This window comes from Belonocnema kinseyi, chromosome 8 (assembly GCF_010883055.1).
Source record: "Belonocnema kinseyi isolate 2016_QV_RU_SX_M_011 chromosome 8, B_treatae_v1, whole genome shotgun sequence".
Lineage (NCBI taxonomy): Eukaryota > Metazoa > Arthropoda > Insecta > Hymenoptera > Cynipidae > Belonocnema > Belonocnema kinseyi.
Window position 1 is genome coordinate 132,802,860 of NC_046664.1, and position 21,786 is coordinate 132,824,645.

At 33.2% G+C, this 21,786-nt stretch overlaps 2 protein-coding genes across 3 annotated transcripts in view; one reads left to right on the top strand and one right to left on the bottom strand.

Annotated features, from left to right (window-relative positions):
* LOC117177735 (protein NDRG3-like) overlaps positions 1–21,786 on the top strand; it is a 443,874-nt gene that overhangs the window by 66,741 nt on the left and 355,347 nt on the right. The gene's annotated exons all lie outside the window — the stretch shown is intronic.
* LOC117178712 lies at positions 79–549 on the bottom strand. Its single transcript, XM_033370140.1, has one exon. The coding sequence runs from the start codon at positions 547–549 to the stop codon at positions 79–81; it is 471 nt and encodes a 156-aa protein (XP_033226031.1).

Sequence of the window (21,786 nt, forward strand, 5' to 3'; positions counted from 1 at the left end):
AGGGCGCATACTTTGAATAAAATATTTGTTATCATTCTCTTGAAATAAATGTGTTTTTTTCTTGAAAAAATACCGGTTTCATATGTATACACCTGGTACCATAAGAGTATCATTTAGTGATAAGCCAGTTGTCATTTTGGCTAAGCTCTCGCAGACTGCGCGAAGTTGCGTTGTCAAATTGGACTCTTTAATCACTGCATGATGAGGTAGATGACAGCCCTCGTGAGTAGAGACGTTTTTTACCTCAGTCATGTGATGACTTTCTTCGTATGTCTGTAGATTTTCGACATATTTCGCTTTTATATTCGGTTTTTTCGCTAAAGATCTCTCAAGTGCGTAGAATCGCTTTTCCGCGGTCGTATATGATTCGCCTAAATCGACTACATTTTCCTCGAACGAAAGTCTAACAATATATCTACCGCTCTCTTGATCCCGACATGTATTCCTTTTATAATGACTTTCGTGTGCGTTTTCCTCGTTCGATAAAATCATTCCCTCAGGGCAACTTTCTATTTCCCAAAATTGTTCTATTTGACTTGTCAGCGGCATTATCAATAGATGGCCAGAGGTTGATTTAGATAATTGTGGTACAGTGATTTTACCCGCTATTATCCAGCCAAAAACTGTGTTTTGTAATACAGCAGTTTGTTCAGGAATTTTTGTTTGTCCGACGGCCAAAAGTTGCAGAAAATATTCGGCACCGATAATCGAATCGATGGGATCTGGTTTGTTAAATTTGGGATCGACTAATTTGAGATGTGAAGGAATATTTAACTGCGCTTTTTTAATTGGTTCTGAAGGCAAATGTGCGTTTATTTCGTCTACTATCAGAAAATCAACATCTAGAGAGAAATTATTAATACGCGATTTCACGGTGGCGTGGTCATATATTCTATCCTCGATGACATTGAATTTACAGCGCCAAGAGGAATGTCGATTTTTTGTTTGGACAAATTTAATTTTGCGGCCATTTGTTTCGTTAAGAGATGTGGTTGTGAGAATGAATCAAGCGAAACTCTGCATTTGTGATGCGTTTTATTTTAATCCATTAATAGACAATCGCGGATGTTATGACATTTTCGGACGGTACGCTATTTTTTAAAGATATCGCATTTACATGAGCCGATTTAACGGGTTTTTCGTTTTCCATATGCAATAAAGAATAATGTCTCTTATTTCACGATTTGCAATGACTCGATCTGTAGTCCTCAACGCTGTGATTTGACTTAAGGCAATTAAAACACAGATTTGCCCTTTTCATGATGTTTAATTGCTCAGAGACCTTCGAATTCACGAGGGATTCACAGTAATGTGTAAAATGAGAACCTTTACATAAATGACAGAAAGGTTTCACTTGTGTCGCATACGAGGATAGATTTCGAATATTATCATTTTCTCCATTTTGCCGTCGATAAAATTGTGAATTATTTTGAGGAGCCTCCGAATTGAATTTAACCGATTGATTAAGTTTTTCGCTTTTTGCAGTCTTATGAGTTTTAAGAACTTTTCGGCGAGAATGCAGAAATTCGAGCAATTGACTCCTAGTTGGAAACGCGACTCCTTGAGTTTCTTCCTTCCATTTTAAACGCGATTGTGGATCCAATTTTGAGACGATTAGATAAACTGGAAAGGATTTCAAAAAGGGTTTGCTTAAAGCTTCAAGTGCACGATAAAGATTTGTCACATCATCAAGAATATCTCCTAGCGCGGTTGTCGATGAATTTTGACAAGGGGATAGTTCAAAAAGGGCTCGTATTCGATTATTAATTACCGCCGCGGGATCATCATAATATTGTTATAATATATTTCAAGCTACTGCATAATTCGCGCAAGCAGTCTCTAACGATTCGATTTTTTTTGCTACCTTTCCTAATAGGGAAGACCGCAGATACATTAATTTTTCGGAATCAGTGAATTTTCTATTATTATGAACTGCCGATTTAAAAGTGTCACTGAAACCAGGCCATTTTTCGTATGAACCTTCGAATTTAGGTCAAAACATCATTCGAACTCGATAATTGGCTTCGACGATTTCATATACTGGGTGATCTATATGAGATATATCATATACAGTAACATTAGATCTTTCCGAATTATAGGAGTTCGCGTTTTGAGTTGAAGGATCGGAATTTGAGCTACCTGGACCGTGTGCAAAAGCTAAAGTCTGAGAATTTGTGGACTGTATAACTGACGCATTACAGGGACTACCAACCGCAAGAATTGCCTTAGCCTTCCCGACCGCGAAACAAACTTCATCCTTAAAGTCGCTTCTCTCTTTATCTTCCGCATCTAAATCCGTTTTTAAAACTAACGATTCGATTTGAGATTGAATCGTATTAAAAATATACTCAATTTTTTCTACTCTCGCGAACTTTTCTCGTAATACCTTTACAATTATCTCGCTTGCTGGCCTTTCAACATAGTTTTTTAATTTAGTTACTTTAGTCTTTAGAGTGGCACGGTCTGGAACGAGTTTTTTGTATGGTGCAACGTTTTCTGGATCCATTTTGAACAGAAATTATAATTTAAAGAACTAAAATAGAGCAAAACAATCACATAATAATAAACTTGGGTAGGAAGGATACATGGAGATAATGACCCAAATAACAAGCATGAAACACTTACGTTTACGTTGGTTGCCTTGGGCTGAGTTGTTTCTATTGCCTGCTGATAGGCTGCTTTGCTGATATCCTGCGATTCAATGGTATGCCAAGATGTTCGATTCGATTATGAATTCTCTGCTGATTCTGCTTCCATCCATGTGATATGGCGTTGCAGGTTCTATGTTGCTGTATTTTGTATGAGCCAATGTACGATTGTTAATTGTTCGAGCCTTAACACACACTTTATATTTTCGTTTTCGTTAGAAAGTTCACATTTTGAGCGATTATTTAGTTATTAGCCGATCTGAGGAAAGGGTTTGTTCGTTAGTGTAACTCTCGTTGTCGACTAAATGATTTGAAGGTGCAGAAATCGGGTTCAAGGTGGGATCGCAGATGACAAATTTAAGTGGGGGTGCTGGTGACGTAGTTCATAACGCAGATACTCAAATAGAAAACGTCCTTCAGTTCTGAGGATGAAACAGGCTACAGAGTTGAGGATTAGCAAGGGTCTAGTCGGAGAGCTAAAAAAATCGCAGAGGCGGTGAGCTGGACAAAACCCTCTTTAAAATTAAACATCTGTTCCTCGAAGTCATAAATGACGATTTGAAATAGTAAATTCCTGAAGTGGCTAACATCTGCCTGACCGTTATTGAACTTATGAGACAGTAAATCGCGCTTGCTGATGGAAAAGGATAATCCTCAAAAATACAACTTTCAAGCAAATAATGAATTCGAAATCTATACATTTTCGTTAAGACCCAACACATCCCGTAATAAATAAGTCTGAATTTGCGTCGTATGCTCGTGTAAAGAATACGTGTGGCATACCCTCGAACGCGACGCGGCGCATGTCGGGTTTATTTTTTTTTTGTTTCTAATCTCACTGAACCAATTTTTACTAATTCGCTTACTAATTCAGTGCGCCGACCTCTCTTGACGTTACTATAGTCCTTTGCGAATATTGCAATTTTCTGTAGATATAAATTGCAAGAAATTTAGAATTTTCTTCTACTGAAATTAGTATGTGGCTATAATAATACATTGCTTGCTGTTTTACTACAGAGCTTAGTAAATACTGCAAACCTTTTTTGAAATAAATGTCACATTTTAAAATTTTATTTCAATTAATTTTGTAGTTCGGCATGTAGTTCTAGTTACAACTTGAAGTAGTAAACATTACGAAAGTTCCGCTATGTCCCTCCATTGCAAACTAAAAATAGTGAAATCTAGTCTGATTTTTAGCAAATATTGCAGCAAAAGGTTTTTCCGTGTAAAACGTTCCGAAGGTTCCCGCGGAACGTTCCAGGCTCGTTCCAGGCACGTTCCCGGAACGTCCCGTGCTATTAAGGTTGTTTTTGTGGGGACCTTTTTAAGTTTTTTCTATGTATCATCAGTTAGAAGGTTCATGACTTTGTTGTTATAGTCTTTTTATTTTATTCATTATTTTTGTTGTGTTGCCTTTGTCTACGGGTAATATTTTGATGTCTTTATTCCGATTGAGTTCTATATTTGCGGATTTTTCTTATTTTGTTAAGTTTGAGAGTAGAACTTGGGCTTGGCGTAAAATGTTGGCCGTCCTATATTGTATGTCGTACGTCATTTGCTTTTTCTGGTGGAAGTGTATATATTGTGGATTCCAAGTTGCTAATGCCTTTTCTTTCGGGGTTTAGAAAGGAGCTACTGCAATATTACGTCCTTTAGATAAGGCGCAAATCATTTCATTCCTGAAAGGATGGTCAAAGATGTTGTTTACTGTATCAGTTAGTCTTGTTTGCCTTACTGGAGCCTGTTTCATAAAACCTAAAAGTTACAATTTACAAGTGCAAATATAGGGAACTGTAACTGGTATTACAAGTAGGCGTTTCATTAAGTCATTGGTACTCTTTAAAAAGCTACCAGTAAGGCGACTCCTTTTACAAATAATATCGCGCAGTTTACAAATGTTCTGTTTCATAAAGGTTTCGTCTTATAAGTAGCACTTGTGATTTTTAAAACAATGTTGGAGGGTCTTTGCTGTTTGGTAAAAGTGGTAAGAGTAAATACATGTTATATTTTAAGAAAGTTAAGTGAAATTTCTGACCGTAAAAATTGTAGTATTGATTAAGTAAAGAAGCAATGATTGAAGTTCAGATATAATTATCAGTTATTCTGAAGTGGATAAAAAATTATATGCGTTAACAAGAGTGTATATATTTATAGGTTAGAAATGACTAGAAAGCGTGTCTTTTGTAAAACATTGATCTTTTTTGCCTTTGTTATTTCCTTTGACACCATGTCACAAAATTTATCTTCTTAAAGATGAGTCTGGTGAAACAAAAAATACAAGTGCTTATAATTTCAAGTCAGTAGCATACTAAATTGTAACTTGTAGACTTGTAATTTTTGTGAAAGAGGCCCCCGGAAGTAATCTGTCAAATTTTATTTTTTGTTTTTTAGTGGAAATCTGAGGGTGTTTAATAGGAAAAGATGAGGTTCTAAAGTTTTTTGGAGGTAGTGTGCAAAACAAATTTGGTATTTGGCCAAACAGTTTCGACCATTCCCCACGGCGGCGTGTCGCGCTTACCAATGACAGGCAAAATTCGCAGTTTTGTACATGATTGCAACCCTAAATATCTCTTTTTAACCAAATGAATCATCGTAAAAGCATTAAATCTATTACTAAAGTAACTTTTTGCTTAATAAAACATGTAATACTTAGCATTTTTCATTTAAAAAATAATTACAAGAACAATTTACCTTCAGAGGAGGCTAGAGCTTAAGGTTCTTTTTTCCGTTCTAAGCCGAATAAAAAAACATTTCTTTAAATAAACGTACCCACAGTATTCAGAAAGATTTTTGAAAATATTTTATAAATATCTACTTTTTCAATGACCAGCAAAAAGAAGGATATTATATATTTTTTTTGAATAATTATCATTATGTTATTATTGTATTATACATTATATTATATATTATTATAAGCAACAAAGACGCGTTACTTGGAGATATGATTAAACTTGAAACTAGCCCAGATAGCACAAGAGTTTGCAGCAAGCTTGCCTAAACCTTGCGATGCAACTTCCGGAAGCTTGCATTGCAAGGTTTAGGCAAGCTTCCCGCAAATAAAACAATGTCCGCTGTGCGGCAATATTGCGACGCAAGATTGAGCGACCATTGCCATGAGAATCTTCCTGCAAGCTTGCCTGCAATATTGAGGGAACATTGGAGGAAAATTCTCAGGCACACCTTATTATAAATCTCTTTTTTTAAGTACCATACATCATACGGTTTTGTAGGCACGTAAGGCGCCATTCTGGGGGAACATTAAAACACTATTGCGCAGTCCTAGGTGCCATGCAAAACTAATGCGAAATGGATCAAGTTCAAGATTGACAGGCGACGTTTCCTCAATGTTGCTCAGCATAATTGCCATATGACGGAAATTTTTTTATTTGTCGGAAGCTTGCCTAAACCTTGCGATGCAAGCTTCCGAAACTTGCATGGCAAGATTTAGGCGAGCTTGCTTCAAACTCTTGTGCTATCTGGGAGATCGTCTTTTTATCTGATGCTTTGTATTTCACAGGCGCAAAAAAAACACATAAAATTCAATTACAAAAAAAGACAATAAGAAAATTTTTTGAAAAAATCTCATCCTCCCTCGAGTGAAATTGCCTTTAGATTGTATGATTCAAATATTACATTAAACAAACCATGCTTGTAGACGTATTATGTATGCGGCGAATAAATAGTGTTAGAACGTCGTTTTTTCTTGTTTGGGCGGCTTATTTCGATTTCTTTTGTAATTATTATTCTAGTTAGAAAGTCATATGAAAAATATATCTTCAAAAAACTTAAACTTGCAGCTTTTTTGTTAAAAAAAGGAGCAAACGGTTAAATTCGACGTTCCGTATCTTACAGCGTATTAAAAGGAGAACTTTGTAAACAGAATAAACAGGTCAAACCAACATGCAGGCTGACATGCAATTTACAGTGTGTTGTATGGAATCTTATCCAATTCATTATCTGCGCCTGAGCCAGCTGCCCACTGATTGTTCATTTGATTAAATACTTCTCGTATAAAAGGACCAATTATTTAAGAAAAATATTTTTTCTTTTCATGAGGTTAGAGATTAAATAATACTAAAGGGTCATCCTAGGGATGCTCTGAAAAAGTCTAATGTCAGTACGAAAGATGTCCTGAGAACGTCCATGTCCTTAAGACGTCTTTAGGTCATATTTAGGACATTAGACGTCTTATAGATGTTGATTAGCCTGACATAGGACGTCCTAGTAACGTCCTAAGAACGTTATTGAGCTTTTCATAGTTTTGTGCCCACTGGGTAGTCATTTTAATGCAAAGTGTGTGTTAGGAATTAATTAAATTACACTGTTTTGAAATTACCCCACAAGACTTTCAAAAAATCCTACAAATAGCCTTCTAAGAATAATTACTTTTGCGCACCTAACTATTATAGTTTTTTGTAAGTAAGGATGTGAAAACTTGCCAACTTAGCCTCCGCGGCACCTAGCCCTCCTTTCCCCTACGTGTAATTTAATTTATCTATAGATCACTTTTAAATACTGAAGAAACGAAGGAAGAAAGTAATTATTGATGTTAGAGCATTATTTTTTGGGTTTTTTTCAGAATATTATCTGTAGTACAAGTCCGATAACTCTCCAACTTTAGGGCTGTAGGAACGGAAAATTCCAGGAATTGCGGACTTCTCGGATGTTCCCTCTAGTGGCGTGATATTAGGTGCGCGCATGAGTAAATCATGAGCGCAAATCATGAGCAAAATAGTATACGTAGTGAGAAAACCACAGTTAGTTTGCGTGCCGTACGTGGGATGAAGTTTTAAGAAAAGTGTACATCTATCGGATGACAAGTTATCGGACTTCGACTGTACTCTTTTTTCACGATGACTACTATTTACCCACGGAGCGCCGGAAACAAAAGATTTCTAAAAACATAATTTTTTACACTTTGAAGAAAACGTTTTTGTTAAACGATTCACAATATTTTTAGAAACTTCATAGTAAAAAGAAAGTGTCAATGAAGCACCAATATCAGGTTACCATATACCTGCAATAGAAATTACCCTTGCGGTGTGAATGCTGCACCGTAATGTAGGGTGCAGATTCCCAATCACTTGGGGTACGAAGTGTCCATCACTTAGGGTTACGAAGTACCTACTACTTTGGGTACGACGTGTCCGCTTCTTGGGGTACGAAATGAAAAAGTTCATTATCGACGCATAATTTACGCGTTCGTAACTTCTTAAATATTTCTTAAATACTTTTCAAGGTTTAAAACAGCCATGTCTAAATGCACTGTTTATTATTTTGACAGCTTTGCTAATTATATGTCATGGTCATTGAAGTTTATCAGGTGCGTTGTTCGTAATTTGTAAAATTGAGCCAATAGGTATTTCAGATTAGGTAGGGATATCCAAGATGTTTGCACGCTGAGGGGCAAACAATAATACCAAATACATGGAACTAAACTTTATTTTTATAATAGCTTGGAAAATAATTATTTTTCACGATCAGTGTATTCAGCCTATTTAACTATTCAATAACTATTTAATTGAACAATAAAATTGATGTGTTTTTTCTAACTGTGAAAAACATTTTTTTTCTCAAGTTATAAACTAAATTCAGGCTTACCCTCTGGAATTTGTATTATTGCTTGGCCCTCATTGTACAGAGATCTTGCCAGCTGACGTCACAACTTGAAATACTTAATATTAGAAATCTTAGCGCATACATAACTGGAGCAAACCAGGCAATGGCAGAATTATTGGCAAAATAAAAGAGACATACTATGAGTTAGCGGGATAAGTTATCTCTCTCGCGCAGCGATCTGATTGGCTATTTACCACTCCCCTCTAAATGAAGGTTAAATAGTTTACAAGTATGCGCAAGTAAAGAGATATGTATAAAGCAAAATTGAAAAGACCAATCATGTTGCCTTGCGAGACAGATAGCTTATCCCCCAGCCCCAGTCAGTGGTGGCAGAACGCGGATATCTCTGGCATGCGCAGAAGTAATTACGTTGTATTTTGGGATTATGTAAGGCCATGTGTCAATTTAAAAATACACAAGAATCACTACTGCGAATGCTCGAGATATCCGCGTTTGCTCACAATATAACTTTTTATCTTAAATAATTCGTACCTTAATAAGAATACATAGTGGAGCATAGGCATGTTAATATTACTAGAAAAGCAGAGCATATGGATGCTAAATTCCTCAAGCATGAAGTTGTTCGATATTTAAGATGAAAAGTTCTTTCTATATGCGTAACAATAGCATCCACAGATTTGTCTGAATTAAAAAAAAAGCATTAGGAAAATGTGCAAATTCAATTTGATCAAATTTTCTATTACTCGACATTAATCTAGAAACTTTAAAATATTTATCAAAGCATTACTTTATTGTTAAAGTTCAATATTATGATACCATTTTAACATTATTATTATTATTTATAATAATAAGTTTAACTTCATCAATTAAAAAATAGACTTATTTAAATTAGAATTAAAAATACGAGAACTGAATCTACAATTATTTAGGGGCTATAAAACTATACAATTTAAATAATAATGTATTTTTTGTCAATATGTACATTTTTATTCAATTTTCGTACTGTTTGTTACCTAATTATTTACATGAAACTAACAGAACCTCGATTGGAACTTCTCGCCAACAAAATACGCAAATTTATATTTATAACTCGAGCATTTAACCTTTTTTGGCAATAAATAATGCCTTGAAATATATAATAAACATTCATGCGTTCGAAAGAAAGATTCGATAAACTAGATTAGTGGACATCGGAATCCCACCCCTGATAATTTCAATCATGCTGATACCTCAAAGCCTATTTTCACAAAGTGGAATCCGCATACCTTCAACTTTTCTAAGACTATGGCATGCTTGACAACAGCTGCCAAAGTTTCAAAACAGTAACATCTGACCTTTCGTACCCCACCTTCTGGCTATTTCGTACCCTACATACTCGGTCTGTCGTACCCCAAGTTCGAGAGATATCTGGATCCTTACCGAGGTAGAGTGAACACCATTATAATTTTACCTGCAACAAAATAAACCCCCAAGTTTTTACTGTGTTCAAGACCCTCTTTTATATTCTAAAAGATTTTGGGCAAAAAATAATAGATCAATAAAGTAAATTCCGTCTGAATGTTAAATTCGAATAAACTATTACGTAAGATGTATGACATTCATATTTGATTATCGCAAATTACTTCGATCGAATAAGACATATCTCGATTCAAGCTAGTCAAAAACGATTTATTTTACGTTAAGTATAGACAGACCTTAGTGCCAGGAGCTGACATCAAGACTATCGATCTCAGGCCTGGGCGAAAAGCAAGCTAGAAAGGTAAGCTGCACGGTACATAAGTTGTGCTACTTTGCATGTTTAACACCCTTCGGTACTTGCATTTTGCTTTTCTTCATTCTTTGTTTTCACACGGGATAGAGTGAAAACAAGCTTATTAATATTACAGCAACGTAAGAGGTATCTTTCGGACTTTTAACTGAATCTACATTATTGCAATTACATTTAATTGTACAGATACATGTTTGGGCGAAGCCATATTCAAGAAGATATATCAGGTATAATTTTAAACGCTTTTGCGGAAAATATTTACCAAATATTTTTTTAATGATGTTTATTAAAGATTTACATTTCATATTCTCGATTTTTTAAATACGTACTTGGAATATAGTCAAGTTCAAGTTGCTACACTAGGAAATAAAATATTTTACAGAAAGTTGTATAAACTTTTTTCAAGATTTTTAAGCCAAGGAATAGACGAAATTACTTTTTTTCTTAAAGAAGTTGTCGGTATGTGTTTCATGAAAAACTAGTATTTTGCTTCCTCAATATGTTTTTCAAGTTAAATACGATAATTATTCTATGAAGGAAAATATTGCAGTGGAAACTTCGTATATGAACGAAAATGGTTAAATAGAATATACTATATAAAAACGACATTATAATGTAATAAAGTTGAAATAAGTGCAATGGTTCCTAATACACTGTTAGCACACGAAACTCAAACGTCCATGAGGACAAGACAGTCCTTGCAATTTAAAAATATCAATAGCTATGTCGTAGACATTTAGAAGCTGTAGGCAGTCGGCCGACTGCCCGAGCATTTAGCCGACTACTGGTGTTCAGCCTAATTTGGAACTATAACGTTACATAAAGTCCAAGTGTCTGGTTTATTTAGGAATTTTGAAGAATACTTAGCCATTCTTCCAAACGCCTAATGCACTTTAGCTACTAGATGAAACTAACCATAGATGATTAAACCTCACATTAAATGGCTATTTAACATTGTATTGCTGTTTCGTTATTTATCTAATGAATGAAATATACTTCTACAAAATAATAAGAATAATGATTTTATCTCATATACAAAAAAAAATTGATTTTAGTTCATGCTTTTACAAGTTTCGAAGGCAAAAATTTTATTTATATTTTTTAATTTCGTCACGGCAAAAAGCAAATGGAGAAATTTATAATTTAACATGCATCAATTAAACACTAGCCTGAACTTATTTTTCGTGGTACTTAATGAACTCTGTAAAAAAAGTATTATTTTAGCGCTGATTTCAGTTATTATAATGAGACTAGGAAAAAAAATTATTGAGTAGCACTAAAATGAGACCACTGGTGAATTTTTCCGATTCTAATGATATATTACTTTGCATAGGAAAGTTGGAAATTTGAAGAAGTTCAATTGAAGAAACTAGCTCAATATTCAATTTAATATTGCTTACTTCCCAATTTTTAAACTTTATGGACAAATTACATACCGTTGGAATCGGAATAATTCGAACGTTCTGAATATATTACTTTCAAGCCGGGGATTGCATAATTTTTCAATTTGAACTTTTCAATTACAAAAAGAGCGAGTGAGTGAAAAACTCAGTTGGCTACCTAGGTCCTAGACCCCTGTAACTCGAGACATACGCGCGTTTTATGTCTAATATCTATTTAAAATTATTCAAACTATTCGAAAAAAACCCAAGGAAATTAATAAATATTAAATTAAGACCAAGGTACCAATTAAAAGAGAAATTAAGAAACTACGTGTGAAAAAATGGGTAAGGACTGCTTCCATCAAGAAATAACAACCCGCATATGCGTTTATAGAGTCTCCTCTCAGGAAGCAGATTATAGGTTCTTTTACGTCCATGTATTTTTTATGCAAGCTGTCATGTTTCTGTGTCTTCTTATGTATCTTCTAATTATAGTCTCATTTATACATTCTAACCATTGTTTCAGCGGTCTAATTCTGGACACGCTACCATTTACACACTTGTTTGGTTAGTCGTTCATCTTTAATTCTCTCAATATGCCCAAACAATTTTAACGAATTACTTTTCCATGTGTTAACTAGTGTTTCTTCTGAACCACATTCTTTAAGGATTATCTCGTTACTCACTTTATCCATCAGATTTTTCCTGCATATTATGCACAGGAATGGATGTCAATCGCGTTAATTTCCCATTGGGCACACAATTATGAAAATTCCAAAAACGTCCTTGGGACGTTCCTGAGACGTTCTTGGGACGTCCTATTGCAGGCCAATCAACGTCTCCAAGACGACCGATGTCCTAAAGATGACCTAAAGACGCCTTAAAGACATGGACATCCTCGGGACATCTTTCGTACTATTATTTAGAAGTTTTAAGAGCATCCCTAGGATGACCAAACGACATGTTATAAAAGACGTCTTAGGGATGTCCCAAAGTCGTCCCTAGGATATCCTTAATTTTTTTCCCCACTGGTTTACTCTTATCCCTTTCCTAATAAGTCCATGTCTGATAACCGTATAGTACAGTCGGTACAAATATAGAATTATCTATTGCCATTTTAGCTTAATTTTATATATTTTTACTATTAAAAATCGGCCTGCTCCACCGATAACCTTCTTACTCTCGTTTATGCGCTTATCTAACTCCTCATCTATCTTTCCGTCCCCAGTGAAGGAGCTACCAAGATTTACGTACCCATCAACTTGTTCCATTCTTTTATTATTTAATACATTGTTGCATATTGTTTTCGCATCCTTTCCTTCGAACACCATAATTTTTATCCTATTCACGTTAATTTTAAGAACCATGCTCTTCCTGCATATATTCAGTTTATTCAGCTTTTTTCCAAGTCTTCGATTGATTCTGCCATAACAACCTTATCATATGCGAACGATAACCTACGGACCCTTACCGTTTCGAGATCCACACTTACTTAGTCGAAGAGGGACATTCTTAAACACTTTTCATTAATATAATAAATCGACATAAGGACATAATGCAAACTTGTCTAACACCTTGTATAACATCGAACCAGTCACTTAGTTTTCCATTTACCCTTGAACTCGCTTTGTAACAGGTATATGTATATTGCTTTTATTGGCGGTAGGATCCATCCATTGACTCCGTATTCTTTCAGAACTTCACAAAGTTGACTTCTATCCACCTTGTCAAATTCCTTTTTTAGATCAACAAATGTACAGAATTTTTTTTCTACTTTTAAAGTTGTTTCTGTGATCTGTCTGAAGCTAAACATTTGATTCATACATGATCTTCCTGGCATGAATTCACTTTCGAATTCCCATGTTATTTCTTCTGTTATTTTTAATAACTTACGTATAAGTATTCCTAAGTATACTTTACTTACGGTACTTAATGTACGCTTCATTTATTTCATTTTGGGCTGCCTGAATTTCATCATTCCACCATACTTCACTAAACGTTCTTTCTACAACCGCAGTATCACACACTTCAGTGGCACTCTTAAAAATGACATCCTCGCTTATAGCAGATGCGCCCTTTATGTTTTTATTATACACTGAAAAAAATTGTTCTTGAATCAAGTAAATGTTACTTGATTTAAGTTAATTGCAGGTACGAATAAGGACGATGGAATATAAGTTTGTTCCAAATAAATAAATACTTGCGACCGTATGCTTGGAACAAGCGTACATTTTCTTAATCTGAAAAAATGCATTCTTAGATAGATTATCGCATTTTATTATTCTAAAACTTTATTGTGTTACTTCATATAGAGATGTATGCAAATAAAGAACATAGTTCACTTCCAAGAAATCATTTCTGATACACTTCAAGAATATATTTTCTTAATATAAGAATATAAAGGATCGGATCAATATAATGAGCCTAAACTGAACACTATTTCTCAATGAAAAAAAAATTATTTTCGAAATTATTGTTATATAATATTCATTTTTTAAATGATTAAAACACGTAATTCTCACACACTGTTACTTACAAATACCATCGCACGCTTTATCTCTTTGAAATATCGCACTACACGAAGATTCGAACCCTACCTAAACCTAAATCGAAGCACTTGGATCTCGGTGACAAAATCTCGAGTAAGAATTTCAAGGCAGTGTCGTACGAACTCGTATGGTGAGCCTCAACCATTTTCAAACTAAACGTTGTGGAACTCAATGTTTCTTTTAAGAAAACATCTTTCTGATGATACTTGAAAATTTTCGAGAGACTTTAATATACTATTTTTTATTTATAAAAATTTTAGAATTGAATTTTACTTATTCCAACGAAGGCTCTATACTTTTGTTTTCTTAATATATTTAAAATGTTATAAAATATCTAAAATCAATAAACAATAAACAAAAATTCTCCATAAAATGCGCAGTTTTCAATTTATCCAACTCTTTTATTGCATATAATACTCTCTTACACATTTTTTAATGAAAAATAAAATTTCTTGAACAAAAATATAAAATATGTGAAAAAGCGAAGTAAGTTTCACTTATTTAACAACGGACTCAACACTTCTTGGTTCTAAATATTTAAAACGCTTAAAAACACCCCAAAGGTAATGAATAATAAAGAAAAGTTGCATGTACAAAAATTCTTTAATAACATCAATGGCAAAAAATAATATTCTGCTACACGAAAATTTACATAAACCACAAAATTTTTAATTTATTGAATGCTATGATCACACATTGTTTACTAAGATTTGAATATGGAATTGCTTTCCTAAAACAACAATTTAAAGTATGCAAAAAATAATTGAACTTCACTTATTTTACAAAGGGCTCAATACTTTTTTCTTTAAAAATGTAATCCGCTTAAAAACGATCGAAAGCTTATAAAAAATTAATAACTTTTGAGTTGAAAAACGCTTTAATAATCTCAGTGACAAATAAATATTTTCTGATTTTTAAAAACCTCTGTAAAACGCACAGTTTTCGATTTATTTAATTCTTTTATAGAACTTTTTAATTCAGTTTTTAATTTAAAATAACAATTCCAAACAAAAATAATTTAAAATATGTAAAAAAGAATTGATCGCTAGTATAAATATTACCCATTAAATAAATTGATCGATATTTTATTTTTATTTCAAGTATAAATTACTTTGAAATAAGAAGAAAAATGAATTCTGTAAAGAAACGTTTGGTGCAAGAACTTGCAGGTTAAAAGTGATAGGGTCTCACGGTGGTCGTATGGAAAATATTTATTTCCTTCCTCCTTGCATTCTCAATTCTTTTATTTGAAAAAATTCTAATTTTCAATTTTTAAAATTTTCTTTCATAAAATGAAATGCATTCTTAATAAAATTTTTAAAAATGTTATTAAATTCTTTTTCCTTAAATATTTTGCTTTATGAACGCATAACATTTTTTGAAATTATCAAGAAAATGTAATAATTGTATTTTTAAGCATTTTTTAAAGCTTATAACTTTGTTGTATGCTGTCATATATTTATTTTTTATTATTTACAAAAATGTTTCACGGTTTAAAAAATTCAAAATGATTTAATTTTAAGTAGATTGATACATACAAATAATCAGCGAAAAAAATTATAGACGCAGTACATTTATAACCCTTTAATAATTTTAGGAATAAAAATACTTTTGAGTCTTGCATAATGATTTCAAAATTAATAACACTTTGTTTTAATCTATTTGAAAAATTTTAATTCTTACCCACAAAAACTTACCGACACAATAAACTTATAATTTTTTAAATAGTTTTATGAGTGATTTGATTTGTGTGTCAGCGTAAAGTTTGTAGTTTATCAAAGTTGCAAATTCCTATCTACATTTGCATAAATAAAATTGAATGTGTGCACCAATGTTTTGAATTTTATCCATATAATTGAATTTCAAAATAATTGTTAGCGGCGAAGAGAACCAACTTCATATCATGTCAACTTAATAAGATACTTTTGCAGTAAGAAGTAAATTAATTTAGACCAATATATTAATTTTCATAATATGTGTGCGATGTCTATTGTATCAAGTCTACAGTTTTTATATTGAAAAGACTGATGTGATTCTATTTTTATGACATAAGTATCTTCAAAGTAAATCTGACATTCGTTTCAAATAAATAATTATTTAAAGGAAAATATCCAAGCATTATTTTAAGAGAAATTATTTCTTCGTTGAATGCATTCATTTTCTCGTCTCAAGAACATGAACATTGTTTCAATTAAAAAAGTAGTCAAAATAAGTATATGAATTTACTTGGATAAAGAATTTTGTTAAAATTTTAGTTACTTATTATGAGAATATAATATTTTTAATTCAATATTTTATTAAACTTCACGCAAATAAGTATAATGAAACAAATTACCGCAATACTTTTTTGCTGAGAGTAAATATATTCTTTATTCAAATAGTTGTCCTGATTCTATTATTTTCTTGATTCAAGAAAATCGGTCCCTTGTAAAAAGAAAATGCTTGCTTCTTTCAAGTAAAACCAGCCAAGTAAATTAGCCTACTTGATTCAATGGAATTTTTTTTTCACTTATATTAGCGCCTTTAAAGGTTTTCTTCTATCTGTTCGTTTATCTTATTCTGAAAATCCATGCGCACCTAGAAAATTTATTCTGGAGATCAGAAGCTTGGATTGAATTTAGAACCCCTCAAACTCTTGTATCTTTTACTAGGTCCCTTAGTCTTTCATTCGCAATAACAAAGTAAATTATACTATGGCTATATACTTTACACCAGATGTACATGCGGATTATTTTATGTCTAAACTATTTTATGTACTTTTTCTGTATCCTGGCCATGTGTGCCCACTTATCCATTCATATCTCCTAGCGGAATTATTCTTTCCCCAGGATCGCAAATACTTATTGAATCATTTAAGGTGTCCCGTAAGGCGTCTTTTGTTTCTCTCGGATCACTATCAACTGAAGTGTAGCACGCTATGATAAAAAATCTTCTGATTCCTACTTTCATTCTAACCCACAGCAATCTAGGAGATAGGAGATACAAAATCATGATCTCTGAGATGCTGTCTTGCTCTTTCATTCATAATCAAACATACTCCTTGTCTACCATGTGACTCACTACCTACCACTGACCATATTTCAAATTTATCTTTCAATACATAATTTTATATGCTTCTACTTTCGCATCCGTTTTTGTTTGTTTCATGTTTATGTAAAATATCTCGTTTCCTTACGCATGCAGTTTCTGGTAATTTTCTTTCAGATCATTCACCCCTCTATCATTCCAAACACGCAGTCTCTATTGATCGCCTAAAACTTGACTTTTATGTTAACACTGTGCGTGCCTTCCGCCAATAAAAGTCTCAGTCGATCCCAAAGCTATTTTATTGTGTATATTATGCATTGTTTACATTGTACGCCCAGCTACCATATTTATGCTAGAAGTTTATTTTGAGAGTCTATATCATGTCGAACTAGTGATTCGTACTGTGGTGGAGTTCATATGGTTCCATCAATTTATACTTATTTATTTAGTTCTGTATGGTTGAAGCACAAATCTTTAAAATGAAATGTACAAGCTAAATTTTTATAAGGATTATTTTAATTAAAAAAATAGCAAACTTAGCAAAATTAGCAAAACTAGTGTAATTTCAAGTGATTTCATGAAAAAGAAATTTTATTTACCTTCAAGAGTAATAGTAATTAAATACTCATATTGAATGGTTTTCTTAATTACTTTACTTTGATTCTGATTTTGTCTTCGAACGGGAAAATCGCGGAATAATAGACCGAAAAACTCGCAAATTTATATTTTATTTTCAGGAATTTATAATTTATTTCTTTTGAGATTGAAAGAAATCTGGACCTCGTTCTTTAATTGACCAAATTAAAGTAAAATGTATACCTTCAAAACCTTGAAAGAATTAAACTCAAATTAAAAGACTTTTCAAATACATTAATAAAATGATTATTGTTTTAAACTTGTTCTCGGATGCACCCAATTTCCATCATATTCACGGACTAAGTCCAATGAGCGATGAGATGAGGATATTATAAGTTCATTTAATACGATGTTTGAAATTTTTGCGATGATGTTGTAGGTACACAATCAGAAGCATAGTGTAGTTTTGACCTCGTCTTTTACTGCTGTTATATTTAGCTGCGAGCGTTAGAAGTGATAACATTCACCCATGGATGCTTTCCCAATGGGACAAAAATTAAGGATGTCCTAGAGATGTCTTCGGGACATCCCTAAGGCGTCTTTTATAACATGTATTTTGGTTATCCTAGGGATGCTCTTAAAACGTTTAATCCCAGTGGACACACAACTATGAAAATCCCAAGAACGTCCTTGGAAAGTTCCTTGGACGTCCTATGTTAGGTCAATCAACGTCTCTAAGACGTCCAATGTCCTAAAGAAGATCTAAAGACATGGACGTTCTCGGGAAATCGTTTGTACTGACATTAGAGGTTTTAAGAGCATCCGTGAGATGATTAAAAGACATTTTATAAAAAACGTGTCAGGGATATCCCTAAGCCATCTCTAGGACATCCTTAATTTTTTCGCCCATTAGGATGTCAGTACAAAAGATGTCCCGAGAACATCCATGTTTTTAAGACGTCCTCAGGTCATCTTTAGGACATAAGACGTCTTAAAGACGTTAATTGGCCTGACATAGGACGTCCTAGGAACGTCCCAAGGACATTTTTGGGATTTTCATAGTTTGTTGCCAGTAACTACGATCATGGTTGTTTAAAGCAACTAATTTCGACGCGACTGGAACGTGCACATCGTCCACATCTGCTCCTTATATTCTACAAGTTAAGCAGGAACGGGAAATTTACACAATATATTTCGTACAACACTCTTCTTTAGAGTTCAGTCTGTACCCGCGGATAACCTTAAGCGGCAGAGCGCACAGGCAGAGATGAAGGTATATTGATCTTCAGATCTTCGAGCAAAATATCAGGCTTTCGAGCACTGATACGTTGAGTGGTAGAGAATGAAAAAATCCAGTAGATCTTACACTGACCATTCTGCACAACGGATATCAGTTCTCCCTGGGCGTATGGCAAGACCAGCATTATGTTACATTCTCATCCTAATGAGAAGGTATTGGTTTTATGTAAAATTTCAATTTGTCAAATCTCCACGTTTTGAGACCCCCTGAGTGAGAAAAAACGATTTTTGCGAAGGTGTTTTTGTCTGTCTGTAGTTGGTAGTCTGTATTCTGTAGACACGATAACTTTCGAAAAATTGAGCAGATTGGATTCTGCTTTGGTGCACTTTTTGAAGACCTAACAAGAAAGAACAGGTTCATAAACCAACTATTTTGGATTAAAATTCAAAAAGTAAGCGCATTTTCAAAATGTTTGAAACCACATTTTTGCAAGATTTAAAAATTCTATCGGCGGTTGTTCATAGTACTCAGAAACATAAACAATTTATCCTAATAACTTCTTTATAGAAAAAGAAAATGATCAGAGTTAAAGCATTTTCAAAATAAAAAAACGAAAATTTTAAGACAAACAGCGCATGATATGAAAAAAGGTCAAGGGAAGAAAAACGTTGATTTTTAAAATACGTACAAAATTATCATAACAACTTTTTTAATTTAGTTGAAAACTTAAAAATTCCAAATTTGATCTTACCAAAAATAAGATTCGTCCACTTAGCACAGCAACAAAGGCAAATTATAAAATGGAATACGCCATATTTTTTTGCTTTTTTTGCAAATTGTATGCTAAAAATATTTTTTGGTCTTGAAACTTCAGAGAAAAGGGTGGCGGCGCGGCGCTAGCAGGACGTCCACTCAGCGCCGGCACCTACGAAAACTCAATAAAAATTATTATAATGCAAGAAGCGATAACTGGAGATTTTTTGCTTTTTTTACCCTACGATGAAATATATTACGTTTCTCAAAAAACTACCCCTAAGTCTTAGACAACTACCCCCCCCCTGTGATCAAAAACGTTTTAGACGTTGAAAAACCAACTTAAACAGTGAAAAAATGATTTAGAACTCTAAATTAATTACATGACACTTGAAAATTTTCCTATCATTATATATATATATATATATATATACCTAAAACTACCCTTCCACGTTAGCGTATGCAGCAGAACATATATATGTATGAAAAAAGCATTAAAATAATAAAAATTAGAAAAATCTGGTATTTGATATTTTTTTCCTTTTTTTTGCGCTCCGATAATATCTAATGCGTTTTCAAAAAACTACCTCTAAGTCATACATACATACCCCTCGTCATTAAAAACGTTTTAAAAGTTGAAAAACTACCTTAGAATATGTAGACATGCTTTAGACCTCAAAATTAATTACATTACACTTCAAAATGTCCCCCTCATTATCGTTTCCTCAAAAAACTATCCTTCTAGTAAATGTGTGGAGCAGAACATATGACACTTGAAAATTTCTATCTTATAATATTCCCAAATCTACCCTTCCACGTGAACGTATGCAACAGAACAATTATATGTATGGAAAAAGCATTTAAAATAATCAAACTTAGAAGACACTGGAAGTGAATATTTTTTTGCTCTTCGATAATATATAAAACGTTACCCAAAAACTACCACTAAGTCAAACATACTTTCCCTCGTCATCAAAAACGTTTAGAAAGTTGGAAAACCACCTTGATCAATGCGAAAATTATTTAGAATTCCAAATAAATTACATGACACTTAAAAATTTCCCCCTCTTTATAATTTTCCTCAAAAACTAACCTTCCACGTGAATGTGTGCAGCGGAACATATATGTATGAAAAAGGATAAAAATAATAGAACTTATAAAACACTGTTAGTTGATATTTTTTTGGTCTTTTTTTGCTTTTCGGTAATATATAATATTTTACACAAAACTACCCCTAAGTGATACATACCCTCCCCTCGTCATCAAAAACTTTTAAGGAGTTGGAAAACGACCTTGAACAATGCGAAAATGATTTAGAATTCCAAATTAATTACATGACACTTGAAAATTTTCCTCTCATAATAATTTCCCGCAAAAATACTCTTCCACGTTAACGTATGCAGCAGAACACATATTTGCATGAAAAAAGCATAAAAAATAATACAACATAGAGTACACTGTTAGTTGATATTTTTTTACTCTTTTTTGTTCTCCGATAATATATAATACGTTCCCCCAAAACTACCTCTAAGACGTACACAACTACCCCTCGTATTATTTGTTGTGCTTTTTCTTACATATATATGTTATGCTGCACACATTCACGTGGAAGGGTAGTTTTTTGAGGAAACGATAATGAGAGGAAAATTTTCAAGTGTAATGTAATTAATTTTGAGCTTTTAAACATGTCTACATTTTAAAAGGTGGTTTTCCAACTCTTAAAACATTTTGGATCACGAGAAGAGGGTATGTAAGACTTAGGGGTAATTTTTTCGATACACATTATATATTATCAGTGGGCAAAACAGGGCAAAAAAAAATAGAGTAACAGTTTTTTGTAAGTTTTATTATTTCTTGTGTTTTTTTCATACATATATATGTTACGCTGCTTAGGTTCATGTGGAAGGGTAGTTTTTCGGGAAAATTATAGAGAGGTGGGAATTTTCAAGTGTCATATAATTTATTTGGTATTCTAAATCATTTTCACATTGTTCAAGGTGGTTTTCCATATTTTAAAACGTTTTTGATCACGCGGGTGGTGTATGTATGACTTAAGGGTAATTTTTGGAGAACCTATTATATTTCATTGGAGAGCAAAGAAAGAGCAAAAATATCGACTAATAGTGTTTTCGAAGTTTTATTATTTTTATTGCCTATTTTCATACATATACCAGGTGTATACATATGAAACCGGTATTGCCATTTAGCGGCCAGTAGGCACACTTGTAGGCACTGTCGGAACTTACCATTTGTGCTAATTGGC

Excerpts from the sequence above, each read along its gene's own strand:
- LOC117178712 (XM_033370140.1), bottom strand. The coding sequence starts at position 549 with ATGCCGCTGACAAGTCAAATAGAACAATTTTGGGAAATAGAAAGTTGC.